The following is a 17,496-nucleotide window of genomic DNA, read 5'->3' as shown; positions in this document are numbered from 1 at the left end:
TCCTCCACCACAAGTGCCGAAGGAGCCCCCCCACCGCGTACCCCAGAACCCGGCACACATACTCGTGACTGATAAATATTTCTTGGGAGCATAAGGGGAATAACTGAGTGGGCAGCAGAAGCCAGCAAATCTTGGCCGGTGGGGGCTGTTTCTAAGGGACAGGCTGACTTGAAGCCTGAAACCACCCCCAAGTGCCCCTCTGTGGGCAGGACAGCCCCACACTGTGGCTGCTTTCTCACCCCCGCCCACCACCAGCACAAGCTTGATCTGGGCCCCTGAAGGAAGGAAGCTGAATTTATTGAGGGTCTGCTCTGCTGCAGCCTGTACAGTGGGTGACCTCACCGATTTCTCCCCGAGGGGGGCCATGCCACCTGTGGGACCCCCCCCCAGTAGCCAGCCCAGAAAGGGGAAGCGGCTTGCCCAAAGTGGCACAGCTCAGGGGCATCACAGCTGGGATGCAGACCTCGGTCCACAGGCCCCCACAAACCTTCCCACAGCCAGGGTCCCCATGGGCTCACTCCATCCCCTTCCTGTCCCCCGGAGACATGAAAAGGAACAGTAGGGACTTCTCACGGTTCCTGGAGGCAGGCCCCGCAGGGCAGGGTCCGTGGGGGGCCGCCCCACGTCCAGAAAGGAGGGAGGCTGTCATCGTGTGCACACAGTCCCAGACACATGTGCGTCTTTCCTCCGCGCCCACGGGCACCTGCTCCCACACACGGACACACCCATGCGCTCCTGGGGCCACACATGCACGCCAGGCGTCAACCAGGCTCAGGGGCCCCATCTGGGGACCCAAAGGTCACAGGCCACTTTACCCCATGGCCCAGGCGAGCCCAGCTCTGGCTCGGGCCGAATGGCTCTGGACGGCCGGTCAGCCTCACTGGCTGGCCTGGGGCTCGGGTCCCTCGGGTGGCGGGGCCATGATCACCCACTGGCGGAGGTAGCTCCTGGGGGGCCCCTCGTCTCGGGGGCTGGTAAAGTCACACTCCACAGGGCTGCCGCAGTCAGAGCCCGCGAAGCCACTATCAAAAGTGTCCATGTCCAGGCCGGCGGGAGGCGAGCCCGCTTCGCTGTCAGATGCCCCTCCGGGGGGCCCGCCACTCCACGGCGGGCCTGGGGTCCAACCTGCCTCATCTTCAAGGGGCAGCTTTAGCCGGTCAAGGAGGCTGCCAGGAGGGCCTCCCGGCCCGGCAAGGCCACCAGTCGAGACGCAGCCACAGGAGAGGACTGTGGTCCCGGTGTCTAAGAGCGGGTCCTCGGTGCCTGAGCCGGGCTCCAGGCTGGCGTCCAAGTTCAGGGCTGGGTAGCCGTCATCCCCACAGGTGCAGGACCAGGCACATGGCCCCTCCATGTCTGCTACGGTCACCGTGTCGATGGACAGTACACTGTACGGTTGGTCCCTCTCCTGGCTATAAGCCGAGCCACCCAAGCTGCCTGCGGTGGCGGGGGCCGGGCCGCAGGAGTCGGGCTCAGGCCCCTCGTCGGCTTCCACCAGGTCGGTGGGCTCGGGCAGAGGCATGGGCTGCGGCCCCTTGGTGGCACTCTGTGGTGGGCAAAGGTTGAACATCTCCAGGGATGAAAGCACCTCGGGGCTCCAGGGTCCCAGCTCCAGGCTGGAGGCAGTGAAGGGTGCACCCACCCATTTCTGTGAGAGAGAAAAGGGGGACGGTCATGACAGGACGGGGGCAAAGAGGGTAGGGACAGACAGACGTAGAGACCAGACAGAGGCAGCAAGAAACAGAGACACGAGAGGATAGAGAGATCGCCACGGGTCGGAGCCATGGTGCACCCCTATCCAGGGACGCTCCTCACCACTGTCGCTTCCTCCCTGGGCCTCAGTTTCCCCACCTGCAGGAGGGAGCCACTGCCCTCAGTAGCCTGCCAGACAATCAGTGCTCGGTGGCCTGGGTAGCAGGGGCCAAGATTGCTGAGTTGTAGGGACATGGGGGCAGGAGGGCCTGAGGTCTGGGCGACAGAGCTGCCACCCGGTCCCCTGTTTCATTTCCTCCGGGATGCTTCTTGAAAACGAACATTCTCCTGTTGGTGTCCCCACTGGAGTGGACACTTGGCCAGGGCAGACGCCTCGATTCTTCTGGTCCCAGCTGTATTCCCGGAGGCTCACACACTGCCTCGCATACAGTCGGTGCCCAATAAATGTGTATTAACTAAATGAACACGTGGAGGGAATCAGTGACAAGCCCCTGGGAAAGGCCTCTGTGTGCTTGGTGGGTAAGGGATGTGGGACGATGACGGACCAAAGCAGCGCCCCCAAGCTTTGAGCATCCCCCACCCCGCCCTCACTGGCCTGGGGTCCCACTCATGACATAGGGTCTCCATCCGAGCAGCAGTGAAAACCCCTGAGAACCAGAATCTCCCAGTTTTGAGGATGCTGACTCAGAAAACATCTCAGGTCCCGGGTGAGGCCCCCCATCTGCCAGTAGCACCCACTGCACAGAACTGTGGTGAGGAGTCGATGCATTCACATCTTGGATGTTCCTCGCAGAGGGCGGGGCACATGTGAGTATCAGGGGAGTAAACACTGAATAGGTGTGGTATCTGAACTTCAGGGAAGGTGCAGAGGAAGGAGGAAGGTTTCTCTCCCCCCGGGGGTGCGGGTGGGAGTCCATGCTGCTCCCCTGCCTCACGAAAGCCACTTCCCCACTCGGAGGCTTGGTCTCCCAGGGGTGCCCTGTGGACGATGGAGCACCGGCCCCCCAAGGGCCACAGTCAGGATGGAAGGGGCAGGGGGCAGAGGGCGCTCAGTGCAGCGCCAGGCAGAGAGCAGGAGCTCAGCCAATGCTCTGGTCCACGTTTCCTGACATCCAGGCTCAGCGGGAGTGGGCGGGCTGCCCCCCCCCCAAGTCACCACATCCTCTCTGCGGCGGGGCCTCCCACACAGGGTGGGTGTTGAGCGGTAAATGGGCACAGACAACCCGTGGGCGCCGGCGGGTGACAGGTGGTTGGGGCTTGGCAGGGGGTTGGTGTATTTGGCAGGTGGGGCCAGACCCTTCCCAGAACCTGCTCCGTTTCAAGGGCTTCTGACAAAGAAGCAGGAGACCAGTTTGTGACTCAAGGAACCACTGGGCTCGCCCCCTCCCCCAGCCTGGCTCCTGGATTGGGAGATGCTACCCGATTTTGTGTCATTGTTATACCAGTTCCGCCCCACCCGAATTATTTCCTGCACTCTGCAGATGTGGAGATCGGGGCCTGGCTGGGGCCCCGGGCGCTCTGGGCCTGCAGGGTGGAGCTGGGGTCCTGGGGTGCGGGTGGAGGTAAGCTCCCAGAGGGTAAGAGGCTCCGCAGGGCTTGTCACGGGCTGGAGGGCACTCACCTTGAAGTCTCCACTGTGGCCCACATAGAGGGGCTGGAAGAACTTCTGTGGGTTGGGCACCTGCCCCCACACCTTCTTCCACAGCCTGGGAGGGCAGAGATGAGGTGAGCCCTCACCATTCCCCAGAGGGCAGCCTGGCCTCCCGCTCAGGGGCTCCCCAACTTTGTCCTGCAGGACACTCAGCTCCTCCCAAAGCACACTCAACGCACCTCCCTTCCACCTCTCTACTCCGGGCCTCAACTTCCGCATCTGTAAAATGGGGGCAGCAAGTCTCATGCAGGTGCCCGGAGTTTAAGCGCTTGGCTGTCTATTCTGTGCCGGGCAAATGACGCCCCTTCTGAGCCTCAGCTTGCTCCTCCACCAACAGGGATGAGCAAGGGGCCGGTTCCACAGGGGTGTGGGGAGCCCCGGCACCCCAGCACCCAGAGAGCGCTCCGTGATCATTATTATTCGCATCGCGCTCTCTCCCCCTCCAGCTTCTCTGCCTCCATCTCTGTCAAAGCCTCTGGATGCAGATGAACACATTGAGCTGGGTGTGCGGATCCCCCCCACCCTTGCCCAGGGCTCAGCAAACCCTGGTTGGAGCAGAAAGGAAGGGGGTGGTGGATTATTCCCTCCCCCCGACCTGGGGGCCCTGCGTGCCCCCCGGGGATGCAAAGCGTAAACGTCATCGGACAAGATCACAGCCTAGGTCACTGTCATGAGCACAGGGGCAGACTCCACCTCAGAGCTGTGCAGCTTTGGGCAAGTTGCTTGCTAGCTCTGTGCATCCTTGCTTTTGCCCCATTTGTCCAGGGGAGGTAAGTCCCGAATGGCAAGCTCCTAAGGCCTGAAGGTGAAGGTGAGGTGGACGCGCACAGTGCCCAGTGAACAGGAGCTGTTTCTCACCACCGTCATTGTCATGACCACTGTCGCAATGACAGGCTGCGTCCCCCAACCCTGGGTGGTTATAGAGGGGCTGTGGCCCAGGCCGACCCCCTCCCCCTGCCTCCCTGAATCCCTGGCCTCACCTCCAAGGCAGGTGGATCTTCAGGCCTAAGAAGACCAGGATGGGGAGTATGATGACAAGGAGGAGATAGAGCAGGTAAGTGTGCCAGCCTCCCTTTATCTCTGTGAAGGAAGCAGACACTGGGTAAAGTGGAACCCACCTCTCCCAGAGGCCACGTGGGGCGGGTGTGGGGGGCAATGGGTCTGGGCTGGTGTGGAGGGCATGGGAAGGCCGCGGGAGCCCGGAAGTGGGGCGGTCTGGGATCCTGCTCCCACCCCCACCCCAGGCAAGACTTCATCTCGCTGGGCCTCTGTGTTCCCATCTGCAAAATGGGGATAATAATTCCCACTTCAGGGAGTTATGAAGAGCACCGAGCGCCCTGCCAGGAGTCACCCCTACCTTCCGGCTGGGTGTGAAAGGTGACCGGGTCACTCCACTCGCTCCAGGTCCCCTGGAAGGAGGAGCCGGGCTGGGGCCCTGCGCGGATCTGCAGCTCATAGCTCGAGTCACTCTGGAACTCCAAGGGAAGGAGAGAGACGCTCCTCAAGTCCACCGAGATCAGCTTTCTCCTCGGACCCTGCCAGCACCCAGGGAGGATGCACCGGGTCAAGCTCAGCCAGGCCAGCCCCGGCCTCCAGCAGAAGCACCCTTTCCCAGCTGCCCCGAGAGGCGCTGAGCGTCTCCTGCAAAGGCCCCGCTCCCTCCACAAGACCAGGCTCAGCTTGCTTCCCGTCCACTTCAGTGGGGGCGGCACGGAGCCACGGGCACTGCCTAGACCTTGTTTCTCTCTGACCCCAGCTCTCCCCTCACAGTCCTGGCAGGGGGACCCTCCCTGCGAGGCCTGGGACTGGCCCAGGAGTAGCAGTGGCCCCTCTTTAACCAGAATCTTTAACCAGCAGCCTTCCAGACAGTGGTCATTTTTGGAATTGTTCCACAGTGGACCTTCTCAACAGCGGGCATTTCTGCAAGTCTTGGACCACAGGCTTCTCAGCAGTGGATATCTCTGGAAGCCTTCCACGGGGGACATTCCAAACAACCACATGTACGGAATTCTTCAACTGGGACCTCTCTGAAGGATGGATCATTCTAGAAGGCTTCAGCCGTGACTGTTCTGAATAGTGGGCCCTTTGGGAATCTCCAATGCTCTAAACAAGGATAGTTCTAGAAGCCTTCACCTTGGAAACAACGGTCCCTCTAACACTGGACTTTCTTTGTTATTGAAACTTCTGGAGCTCTTCACCTGTGGCCATTCCAAGCCAAGCAGGGAAGGCTCCAGATGGCCCCATTTCTGAAACTTCCTCGGCTGTGACTCTACTAGACTCCGGGAGGAAACCTGAGGATGTGTTACCCTCTTCCTCTCTGGCATGCTGATCGAGGAACCAGGGGCATGAAGGAAGAATTTTCAGGGGCCTCCCACCCCAAGGAGAAATGAGGGGAGACAGCACGCGGTGGGAGGGCAGAAGGGGGAGCTTGCAGCCTCGGTGGGTCCTTGGTTCCATTCTTGGCTGTGAGTCACCAGCTCACCTGTCGCTCAGAACCCCCTCCCTACCACCAGCGTGCCCTGGATGCTCAGCACGGCGCCCCCCCTCCCTCCTTCCCCCAAGTGTCTGTGAGCCTCACCAGAGCCCAGGGGCCTCCCTGCTTCCTGTATCGCAGCTCATACTGCAGCTTGCCCTTCAGCGCGAAGAAATCATAACTGGAGCTCCAGGAGATGTTATAATGCCCCGAGAAGGTCACGGTCACGTTGAAAGGGGGGGACGGCTTGACTTGAAGGGAAAAGCCAGAAAGATAAGAAAGGGGTGAGATCGGGCCGCAGCTGAGAAGAATGTGGTGGCAGGAAGTTCTCTACGCCCGACCCGGTGTTGGTGGTGGGGTCGGGATCCGTACCCCCATGTGACTCTGGGCGAGGCAGCCCCTGTCTCCGGGCCTCAGTTTGTGCATCCGAGAAATGAGAAGTTCAGACCACAGTGGAGTTGCAGCTGCAGGGGGAGGAGGGTAACAGAAGTGGGCAAAGCAGGTTTGGGGTCTGAGGACATGTAAGCAGGATGCCACACTCAGGCTGGGCAGGACTGCAGACCAGGGTGGCCGGAGAACAGCCTGGAATCCCACATGGGGGAAAGCTCTCTCCAACATTAAAGTTCGTTACTAATCCGGGCGCCTGGGTGGCTCAGTCGGTTAAGTGTCTGCCTTTGGCTCAGGTCATGATCCTCGTGTCCTGGGATAGAGCCCACTGTCTGGCTCTCTGCTCGGTGGGGAGTCTGCTTCTCCCCTTTCCCCAGCCTCTGCCCCTCCCCCATACACCCCCGCCCCCGCCCATGCCTCTCTCTCTCAATCTCTCTCATGCATGCACACGCTCTCTCAAATATATAAATTAAAAATCTTGAAAAAAGAATAAAGTTAGCTCCTAATCCAAAAACTTGCTAAGGGACGTGTGGGCCAGAGGTACTGGTTCTGCGTTTCTATTCTAAATGATGACATCATTTTCTTTTAGCTGTAGCTTCCCAGAGAAGCCAAAGACTCTGATTAGCATTAATGCTAATGAACTAGCATTAATATTCGTTAATGCTAATGGTGAAAGCGAAGAGTACTGAGCTCCTGCAGGGCTGTCTGCAGAGCAGTCTGACCCTCCTCAGTGGCCCTGCGTTCCGAGACTTCTGGAAAGTGCAAGTGCAGAGGCCTGAGTCACAGCACCACACCCTCCTGGGTGCCTCCCAGGCAAGGGTCAAAGCCGGGCCTCCCATTCTGCTCCATCCCAAGTTTGTTTCATGAACGTGAGCGGGATACAACACAGTTAGATGCCTTCGTTTCTTCTCTTGTGAAAGAGTACCAGCTCCTCTTTCATGGGGTGACAATTCTCGGGGACCAAACTCAGTAGCAGAAGGAGGTCCCTTCCGAGAGAGAAGCCAGAAGCTCCTATCCCCCGGCTCCTTTCTTCTCTTCTTCTTCCACCTTATTTGCCAACATCTAACATTTTCTGCATTTCCCTGTATAATCCTGTTCACCATCTGCCCCTTCTCTGGGATCTGAGCTGCTTGGGGCCAGGGTTTTGTTCTCCTGGGTCAACACTGTGCCCATGGCTCCCAGGACAGAGCAGGTGCACCAGAAGCCCTGGAGAAATACTTATTAAATCAACAAATGAAGCTTTCAGGGGTTGCTAAAAGGAACTCTAAAGCTGCTTACTTCTCTGCCAGAGTTGGGAGAAGGTGCACATTCCCAGGGCCCCATCGAGGGCTTTTCTGTCTTTGAGCCATGGGTCTGTTTGGACTGGACTTATTCTTAAACCCTTTTCCGTCTTCCCCAGGCTGGGTGGAGCTCTCCACTTCCCTGTGTGGCCTGGGCTGGGTGGTGTGGACTGATTGAGGGAGGGACTTGGATGTTTTCGGAGCCCGGTGCCCAGGAGGAGGAAGGTGCCGGAGTGGGCGGGGAGCCAAATGCCACCTTCTGCCACATCTGGGCATAGGTGGGCCTCAGACCCTGGCAGGGAGGGCAGGAGGGAGGGGTCGGAGGGAACTGTGACTTGGAGCCCCCTGCAAGGCAAAGCAGCTCCTTCTCTGCCTTGCACTCTGCTTTGCAGGGAAGGGGTGGAGATGCTGCCTGTCCCAGCTCCCCCAGAGGCAGGAAGGTGGCCCTGCTCCATAAGCTTGCCATGCCTGGGTCCAGATGGCCAAGTGAGCATGTGTGTGCATGTGTGTGCACGCATCAGCATGTGTCTGAGAGAGAGCGTGAGCATCATCTGTCCAAGCTGTCCAGGCCAGGAGTTGTTGGTAAGACATCTGTGTATCTGAGGGGGTATTTAGAGTGTGTGGGTGCATGTGTGTGAGTCTGGATGTGTCTGCGTATATGTGAAGCTTTGCGCATGCCCTCTGTGTGCAAAGTGGCACAAACCTGGACCCCCAGAGTGTGAATGACAGACGTCCTCTTATCTTCTTGCCCCACTGCTGGGAATCTGGGGATACGCTACCAGGCTGCAGGGGCTGAGCCTCCCCAAGGGCAGGCCTCTCTTCGAGGTCCACTTACATGCCTCTGGGCACGGGCCTCTCACCCACTCCCTGGACGCTCCCCTTTGGGGGCACACACACACTCACTCACACTTACCTCCTGTGCCCTTCCCTGCCCTGCCCTGGTTCTGGGCCCATAGAAACAACTGATTTCCCCAGCCAGGCTTCCTCCCTTCCTCCAGGGTGGAGGGAAACTCTGGGCCTCACTGGAGCTAATAAACAGGAGAAGTCTCAGCGAAACCTTTCTCCTGTGACACAGCCTCCCCCGCTTGCCTCAAAATGGGGGCAGAAGCCCAGAAGGGCCCTCACTCTACAAACAGTGAGCCAGTCCGGGGTCACAGAGGGGCAGGTCCTGGGCCCCGGTCCAGCTCCGTTTCAGGCCTCAGCTGCCTCTCTTTGGTTAAGGCCCAAACCTAGGTATCAACCCATCATGCCTTGGTCGCGCTCCTATGAAACAAACTCGAAGGAGAAATGAGCTCCCAGGACAGGTCAGTTTTGATGATGGTGGCGAACCGGTCCGCGGGGCATGGGGCTCAGCCCCGGCCTGGGTTCTCCTCTGCTCTGGGGTCCCCAGGGATACTCACTGCTCTTAGCCAGGACGAAGGAGCCGCACTCCTGGGAGGACCTGCCAGACTGGTCTGTGACGTTGACACTGAAAATGTCGTCGGCCATGAAGTGAAACACATCCATGTGGCACGTGTACTCGGCGTGCGTGGCATTGCGGGCGGACCGGTGGAGGCTGCAGGAGGTCACCTCGTCCTCCAGGTCCCCATATGGGTCCTGCCTTCAAGGACAGAGCAGCCAGTCATGCCTGAAGGCCGGTGGGGCTCTGTGCACATGGCCAGAAGCTCGGGGCTGGGGGGGACTTGAGGTGAGGCTGGGGGGTGGTCACCTGGTCCACCAACACTTTCCCAGGGAAGGTGTTCCCTCCCCCGAAGCATCCCTGATGGGTGGCGTCCAGGCTTGGCTTGTGTGCCTCCAAGGAACAAGGAACTCACCACCTCACAAAGGGCAACAACTCGCAACTTTGGAAATTTGGGCCATTCTTGCCTAGGCTGAGCCTAAGTCTGTCCCTGTCAATCCCATCAGCTGGATCACGGTCCCATAGGAAGGATGCTAAGCACCTCAAGTCTCCTTCCTGCCCTCCTTCCACCCAACATCCATGGAATACCCAGTGAATACCTGGGCTGAAGGTCAAGGTAAGAGCCAAATGAACCTCATCCCCCACTCTGGCTGAAATTCCAGGGAGGCTGTTGGTATGGGTTTGGGAGCACTGCTCTGGCCTTTTTACTCCCACTAGGCATTAAGTGATGGGTTTTGAAGTATGTGTAGGAGTTCAGCAGATATTTATTTCCCTACCTACACTTTCAGGCTCTGAACATGACTACCCTTCAAGGCCAGTATGGATGTGCAGACTGTTCTCTGCTAAATATTTGTTAGAATGGAAACTTCTGCTCAGTCAATGCAAGTCTCTTACACAGGAGCCAGGGGGGCCTTTAAAAAAAACCCTGTCGCTCCCATGCCTAAAATCCTCCGGTGACTTCTCACCACCCATACAGGGCAATCTGGCCTCAGCCTCCCCCTCACCCCTGCTTGTATTCTCCCTCACACTGACTCATTCCACTCTGGCCACACTGACTTCCTCACTATTCCTCAAACTCACCAGCTCTTCCCCACCTCAGGGCCTTTGCACAGGCAGTGCCCTCTGCCTGGAATGCTCCATCCCCAGCTTATGGCTGCCTCCTTCCCAACCAGAAGCCTGCCCTGACTGCCCGCCCCCATGTCACTCTCTCTGGACCCCGTGGCCCTGGTTCCTGTTCTTTCTAGCACTCACTGTCATCAGAAAGCTTCCTGATGGTTGCTTATGTGTTTATTGTCTATTTCCCCAGACACACCCTGCTGCAGAACTTCTGGGACCTCCTCGATCTTGGGCTCTGCTGAACCCCCAGTGCCTGCAAATGTCTAGCAGGAGGTCAGTAAATGTGTTCTGGATGAATGAATGTATGAATGAATTGAGGATGACAGATTTTCTTAATCCTGAGCAGCTTATGAACAAAGATTCTCTCCTTGAGCAAGCTCTGTTCAGGCTCCTCTGAGCACTCTCTTCGATGAGGCCCTGACCTTTGGGCTTCTGTGTCATCTCTCCTGTCCTCCGCCTCATCCCCCGAGTGATGTCTGACCAGCCTGGGCTGCCGTCAGCAAGAACCCTGTGACATCATGTAGCCAGAACCCACCCCCTTTCCCCTTGACGTGTCCTCTTGGTAATTTTCCATCCACTAACCCCACCCTGCTCCTTGGCTCTAAATCCCCCCTTTTCCTTGTATTTGGGGTTGAACCTGATCTCTCCCCCCACTGCAAAGCCCCATGCAGGGTCCCTGTGTCTCTGGCGGTGGTCTTGAGTCAAGCCTCCCCTCACTGTTCTTTAACAATGTGGACTAATAGGAGCCCATGGATTTTGGAATCAGGCTGCCTGTTTTGAATCCCAGCTCCACCATTCACCGACTCTTGGTTTTGGCTCAGGCCATGATCTTCGGGTCGTGGGATCGAGCCCCGGTTTGGGCTCTGTGCTCAGCACCGAGTCTGCTTGGGGTTCTCTCCCTCTGCCCCTCTCTCCCCTCCTCTCTAAAATGAATAAGTAAATCCTTAAAACACACACACACACACACACACACACACACACACACACAGTTAGGGCTGTGTGGGCAAGAGACTATGACCTTTGGGGGCGGACGGAACCGCCCCATGGCCTCTCAGCTGCACGCTCTGGACGAGCCCCATGAGCCCCGTGTGGCCGTCTGTAAGGTGGGCCAGGCAATTCCCCGCTAATGAACCATCTTTCTTGGGGCAAAACCAAATGCTGTTGGTGAACTTGCTGAGAGAACCCTCAGGAAGTGGGTCTATTCTGTTGATTGTTAAACTATCTGCAGGGCACATAGTAGGTCCCCTTGGTCTGTGGTCCCCAGCAGCCCTACTTCACCCCAGCCCTCCAGTGGCTTACCCTGAGTAGCATCCCCAGGGCTGCTGAGGTCCGGCCACTTACCAGGTGAGGGTGAGCGTGCTGGGGTGGAGGGTCCTTGTCTCCAGGGTGCAGGTGACTCTTTGTAAGTAATCAGTGTAGCAGACGAGGTCTAGGCAACCCCAGGCTGGAAGATTAGGGGAGATAGAGGCTGTCGTGGTGGGGGGGAAGGCTGGCCGGAGGTTGCGTGGTGCCTCCCCCCTTCGCCCCCTCAAGGGCTGGAGGCTGAGTGGAGGCACGGGTCCCCAGGGCCAGGACAAATATGGCAACGCACAGGGACACTAAGATATGGGCTTGGGGAAGGATGTCCCTGCCACCTGAGTATTCTTTGTGTGACCCCCGAGTTTCGAGGCTGGCTATGGAGACAGGATGCTCTGAATGTGAATCATAGTGACTCAAAGCAGCTGGGACACAGACCTCAGGGAGGCTGGAAGTACGTCAAGGGAGGAGGAAAACATCCCAAACCAAGAAGTCCTCGAAAACTTTTGGCAGAATGTCCGTATTAGCCTACTGGCCAAACCACCACCACGACCACTGCCGCCAAGTGACACAAGCACTGCTCACTCAGGCCGTTTTGTTGGGAGACTTCATGCTCTCCCACCCCCAACGTTAATTGCTCCCCTTTGTTCTAAAATTATAGGTGCAACCATAATCTAAGTTTCCGTGCAACCATAATCTAAATTTGCAACAAAATAAATATAGTAAGTTTGAGCTGAGTTTTGTTCTGTAAGATTAAGTATCAACACTGCTATTTCTCCTCCGCCTACCCTCCAACTATTTACCAGAAATTCGTTCCCCTTTTTAAGTGGATTCATTCTTAGTGGCTCTTTCCTATTTTTCCTCAACTAATGAAGACCCAAGGGGTGGTGGTATGTTCCCTTCCTGGCCTTCATTTTAGGTCAGAAGCTGGATTCGGAGCCAAGAAGACCGTTGTTGGAAGCACCCTTAGCCAGCTGCCATTGCCATTTTATAGCCAAGGACCCAGAGACTCTGAGACTGGACCACACCTCCTGTCTCTCTAGGTCTGGGCTGCTCAGACTCTCACCCAGGAAAGAAAAGTCTCATCTGTGCTATTGTTGCACACGGAGCAGACATTACTAATCGATCATGGCACTCTCTCCCTCGGGCGACCCTCAGAATCCCCCTCAACACAGGTCTCCCAGCAGCCACCACCAAGGGATCTGAGCTGTGGCAGTGAGTCCTGTGCTAAGAGGAGCCTTCCCCTGGGGAGGAGCACAGGGATGCCGGTGGGCACAGGGATGCCGGTGAAGACACTTGGTGGAGAAAAGAGGACTGATTTTGGTGGGGCCAAGCCCGGGGCTGCGGGAACCACCATGTGGCTATGTATTCTCCCAGTTTATACCCTGGTTCTTCTAGCTCTGGGTTCTAGAACTTGGGGGAGGAGCTACTGTTCCTAGCTAGGCTCAAGGTCACCAAGGGCTTGACACAGTTAGTCCCAGTCTTGAACTGGGAAGGGGACAGCAGCCCCTGAGCTAGCGTGGATGTGGCACGAAGGACCCAGTCCCCTGGTCCGCAGCCCAGCCCCCGGGCAGACGGCCCCAGGGCCTCCCTCGTCCAGGGTTGTCAGAGAATGCAGGAGGCCGTGAGAGGCCGGAACAGTGGACGCATGACTCACGACTGCTCTGAGTCCCCCGTGGTAAGCTGGGGACACTGGCCGCTTGGAGGGCGGGGAGGATATGCGGGTGCAGCAGGGGCTTATTTGTGCTCACGGGACGTGCGTGGTGCCCTGGCGGGTGACCCAGGACAGAGTGCTGGTCACTCAGAAGGGGAAAATAAAAGAGCCAGACATCTGTTTCCTGAAGAAGCTATTTGAGGCTCTGGGTCTTTCGGTAAAAACCAGAGAGAAATGCAGAATCAGCAGAGCAGAGGCTGAGGGACCCCTGCCTCCAACCCCTATTTAAGCCTGTATGCTGCCTCCCCGCCTCCTCTGGGAAGGCCTCCCGGATCTCTGAGCCCAAGTCTAACTCCTGGCCTTTCCCAGCTCCGGTCACTAACTTCTCTCCCTCTGACTGCAACATCCTCTGGCCCCCTGGGGGTGCCTTCCAAGGTTTGGCTACCTCTCTTCCCCCTCCCTTTCTCCACCTCCCTTCCTCCTGCCCACCCCCGGCTGGGGACCATCAGTGCCTGCTGACGACTCTGTGATTGTTGATAAACATCTCCTAGGAGAGTCATTGCACAAAGAGAAATTGAGGTTAGACCAAAGGCAGGACTTCCTCCCTCTGAGGGTTGGGAGCCACCCAAGGCAGGGAGCTGTGGAAACAGAGAATCAAGTTTCTCGTCCCTGCCGTGGGATATGAAGACCTCAGCTGGTGGTCTGGTCCCCGTGGGATTCACATGAGCCATGGGGCTCTCTGGAGGGACAGGTTCTAGTTGACAGAGAGCTGGCTAGGCTAGCCCAAGTGAGCAGATGCCACGGACCCCGGCTTGTAGCCTCTAGCTGTGCCCTGGAGCCTATGGGCCAGTCGGGCCCTCCCCACGCACAGACCTTGGGGCAGCTACTCACCACCCTGGAGCATCAGCAGGAACAGAGCGGCCGCTGAGCCACACGGCATGCTGACTCTCAGGATCCTGGAAGAGACTTAGAGTGAGAGGGTGTACCCGGGCCTGGGGACCAAGGGACCCTGAACAGCCTCCCTCTGGTCCTCTCCCTCCCTTGGAAGACTTGCCTCAGATTCTTAGAAAAATAAGAGTTGGAGAAGCCCGTGGAGGGTCCCAAGGATTCCTGCCCCTTAGAAGGGGCTGACTCGCCCCTTGGACCCAGTTTCTCCCACCTTCTTCCTGTCCCCTAACACAGTCCCAAATGAGAGGTGAATTTATTTTATTTTATTTTTTTAAAGATTTTATTTATTTATTTGACAGAGACACAGCGAGAGAGGGAACACAAGCAGGGGGAGTGGGAGAGGGAGAAGCAGGCCTCCCGCCGAGCAGGGAGCCCGATGCGGGGCTCGATCCCAGGACCCTGGGATCATGACCTGAGCCGAAGGCAGACTCTTAACGACGGAACCACCCAGGCGCCCCTGAGAGGTGAATTGAAAGAGGGAGGCTCCCAGCTAGTAGCTCTCCTGCCCCTGGAAGCCTAAGGATGTAGTGCTATGCATGAGAGTAAATGTGGGCATTTATCCATCTGAAAGAGAGGCAGGGAGGCAGGGAGGTGGGGAGGGGAAGTTGGTTGGAAAGCAGTATTTACGACAAGCAGAAATCTGGAGTCCTTCTTTCCACAAAACACCCTTGTTGACGTTAGCCCGATAGACTGGCTTCTTACTGAATAACAGATCCAAAGTTATCCCACAAAGAAGACCCCTACTGGATACCTAAGGTAAGGTTAGCCCGATAACAAGGCTCCTTACTCAGTCACAGAGCCCAGGTCAGCGAGTGCACTGGAAAGCATCCGGAGAACCCAGGCCGGACCCCATGGAAGTGAGCCTGACTCCCTGATCTGGATGAGATGCAGGAGATGCCTCTTTGAAGAATAGCATGGGCCTCCCCAGGGGGAGCAGACGCTGGTGCCTTCGGCAAAGGAGTGACCCCCCAGGCCGGCAATGCCCACAGCACCCCAGCTCTATGTCTGCTTGGGGAGGTGCCAGCCAGAGGCTGGGTGGGTAAGGGGGCATCCACCTGCCCAGGCCCACGAGCCCCACCCAGACTGGTTACAGGATTGTAACACGAACTGGAGCCTAGAGGGATGCCCCATGCAGGAACCAAGTTGCAGGCATGGCTTCTTCCAGACACCATCCCTGAGCCCACAATGGGAAGACCCCCCCCCTTCCCTGGGTTCCCTCAGACCCTACTCTAGCCCCCCTGAGAGCTCCCTCTGAGTTCCCTAACAAGTCACCCAGCAAACAGTGGCAAAGCACCCTGAAAGGTCAGGTCACCAGCTGTGTTGCTCTGGGCTGGTCACTCCCCCTCTCTGAGCCCTGTAGAGAAAGTAAAGCTTGCCTCCCAGATTCTTGTAAGAGTTCAAGGAAGCATTTTGCAGAAAACCCTGGGCATGGCCCCTGACACATAAACACTCAACAAACAGCTGTGATGGATAGAGAATTTAGAGCATCAGAAGTAGAGGGGCCCCAGAATGATCTAGCCAAGAGGTCCCTAAATTTGTCACTTTCAAAATGTTGGCCATATTTGTAGATCATGTGTGCTACCATTTATTTAATGTTTTGTATAAATGAGCTCATTTAAAAAATCCAACTCCAGCCTCATCCTAAGCAATGATATTCATAACTGTATATTTTTTCTCCAGTACATCTTAAAATGAATAACATCGCTATTAAAATAAAATAATGTTGGGGCCACAACCTTTTAAATCTGCTTTAAGGAACACTGGTCTTGCCTGGCCCAAGGCCTGCCGGAGCCCTCTTATCACACTTACCCATCATGGGAGGTGGGGTTCCTCTATGCCCCTCACTGGCAGGTCCACACCTCTGACCCCAGTACCAGGCCTGGCATAGCTCCATCTGTGTCAGGCTCCCCAGAGGCTCCATCTGGACCCCAGGATAAAGCACCGACTCCCTTGCCCAGATTCAAGGCTCTCCATCCCTCCAAATGCCTCAGCTCTGCACATAGGACACACAGGTGCCTGGGGATGGAAGGGAGGCACCTGCTGCCTCCGTCTGCCTGGCATCTCTTCCTCCCTTATTAAGAGCTTCTCAAACTGGAGCTGTCCCTGTGTGGTCTGCGTGGAGAAGACCGGAACCCCTGCTCCACAGGTGGGCACCCGCCCCAGACCTGGCCAGCACAGCACCCCATCTGCCTCGCCTCACTGAATGGATCAGGGATGGACACCAACCCAAGCAAGGAGAATGAGAGCAGTCTGGGGATTTTCCTAGAACTCTAGTAAAGAGGTACTTTCTTGGCTCCCTGCTGGAAGATGGCAGCCATCTTTGTCACTTCTTAGGGAGAGCCTGCCTGAAATTTTCTCAAAAGCTGAGAAATACGGACCCAGAGTCCCCACGGCATTATTTGAGGACCTGGATCCAGCCGTATCTAATGTCCACTCACTTGGACTTTTCCTTTACATAAACCCCGCCCCCCCAAAACCACCCACCTTATTTTGCTCAGTCGTGTGAATTATGTTTCTGTTGCTTGCTACCAAAGATACCTGATACAGTGGAATAGAGCAAAGGGCCCAGAATTGGAAGCCAGAGTAACTTGGAGCAAAAAATAACAAAATTTTTTTTTTCTGGTATTTCTCTGACCCTGGTTATCATCTCTAAAATGGGGACAATCATGCCCACTGCACCTGGCAGTTAAGAAGGGTCAGTGGAAAGCAGATGTGACAGTGCTCTGTGAACCGGAAAGTGCTATACAAGGGTGCTGGGTTCTTGCAGTTACTGGCCAGCTACTCTGAATTACTCAGCCTCCCCCTAGCACCTGAGGCCCCGTCATGCCTCTTTGCCTTTGCATGAGGCAAATTCCTGTGCTGAGTCTTCTCCTGGTGAACACCTCCCCGCCTCCCATACATCTAAACTCAGTCTTCACGGCCCCCTTGCTCTGCCCTTGCATCCATGAAGCCATGTTGGAATGTTCCAGAACTCCTGCCACTTACGGCTTTCAAGGTTTTCACCGGTGCTATTATCTACTTGCTATTTATCTTTACCTTGCCTCCCATGTTTACTCCAATAAACATGTCTCAAAAGAAAATATATCCCTACAGTCAACAGGGAACTAGTATGAAATGGAGAGACTGTGTGTACTACGGTGGTTAAAACGCAGACTCCGGACCAGCCTGCTTCAGCTCAAATCCCAGCACTGCCATTTACAGGCTGCGGGACCTCGGGGAAGTTTACTTAAACTTCCTGGGCCTCAGAGTCCTCATCTGTAAAATGGACATACTAGGAACAGTGCCCACCTTGGGGGGGTCCATGGGAGAAGTAAAAATTAGTATTTGTAAAACATTGGGAGCAGTGCCCCACATAATTGTAGATGTTATGTGTTTCTTAAACAAAACGATCCATTAACCATAAAACTAAATAGGAGGCAAACAAAAGACAGTAATCGAATGTGAGTGAGATGCTATCTCCCGCTTAAAACTGAGAAGTTGGGAAATCCAGATTGCCTTCATTTAAAAGGGGGATTAAAGAGTATCAGGTTGTTTAAGGCAAACTACCACCAAACTGAGATTCTCACTTGGCATCAGAGGACT

At 56.4% G+C, this 17,496-nt stretch overlaps 1 protein-coding gene across 5 annotated transcripts in view; it reads right to left on the bottom strand.

The window, feature by feature from the left end:
• Positions 1-276: 276 nt before the first annotated feature.
• IL21R (interleukin 21 receptor) overlaps positions 277-17,496 on the bottom strand; it is a 42,223-nt gene continuing 25,003 nt past the window's right edge. For all 5 annotated transcript variants that reach the window (XM_028109987.2, XM_028109989.2, XM_028109992.2 and 2 more), the window contains 8 exons: positions 13,858-13,922; positions 11,358-11,460; positions 8,902-9,101; positions 5,940-6,085; positions 4,719-4,896; positions 4,342-4,441; positions 3,332-3,416; positions 277-1,645 (listed from right to left, as the gene is read on the bottom strand). In XM_028109987.2, the coding sequence (XP_027965788.1) occupies positions 878-1,645; positions 3,332-3,416; positions 4,342-4,441; positions 4,719-4,896; positions 5,940-6,085; positions 8,902-9,101; positions 11,358-11,460; positions 13,858-13,922 (1,645 nt within the window). In that variant the 3' untranslated portion in view covers positions 277-877. The remainder of the gene's footprint in view (positions 1,646-3,331; positions 3,417-4,341; positions 4,442-4,718; positions 4,897-5,939; positions 6,086-8,901; positions 9,102-11,357; positions 11,461-13,857; positions 13,923-17,496) is intronic.

This window comes from Eumetopias jubatus, unplaced genomic scaffold (genome assembly GCF_037043125.1).
Source record: "Eumetopias jubatus isolate StellerSeaLion01/CBP00866 unplaced genomic scaffold, mEumJub1_p1.0 scaffold_12, whole genome shotgun sequence".
Classification (NCBI taxonomy): Eukaryota; Metazoa; Chordata; class Mammalia; order Carnivora; family Otariidae; genus Eumetopias; species Eumetopias jubatus.
This window is presented reverse-complemented; position numbering and strand designations above follow the sequence as displayed.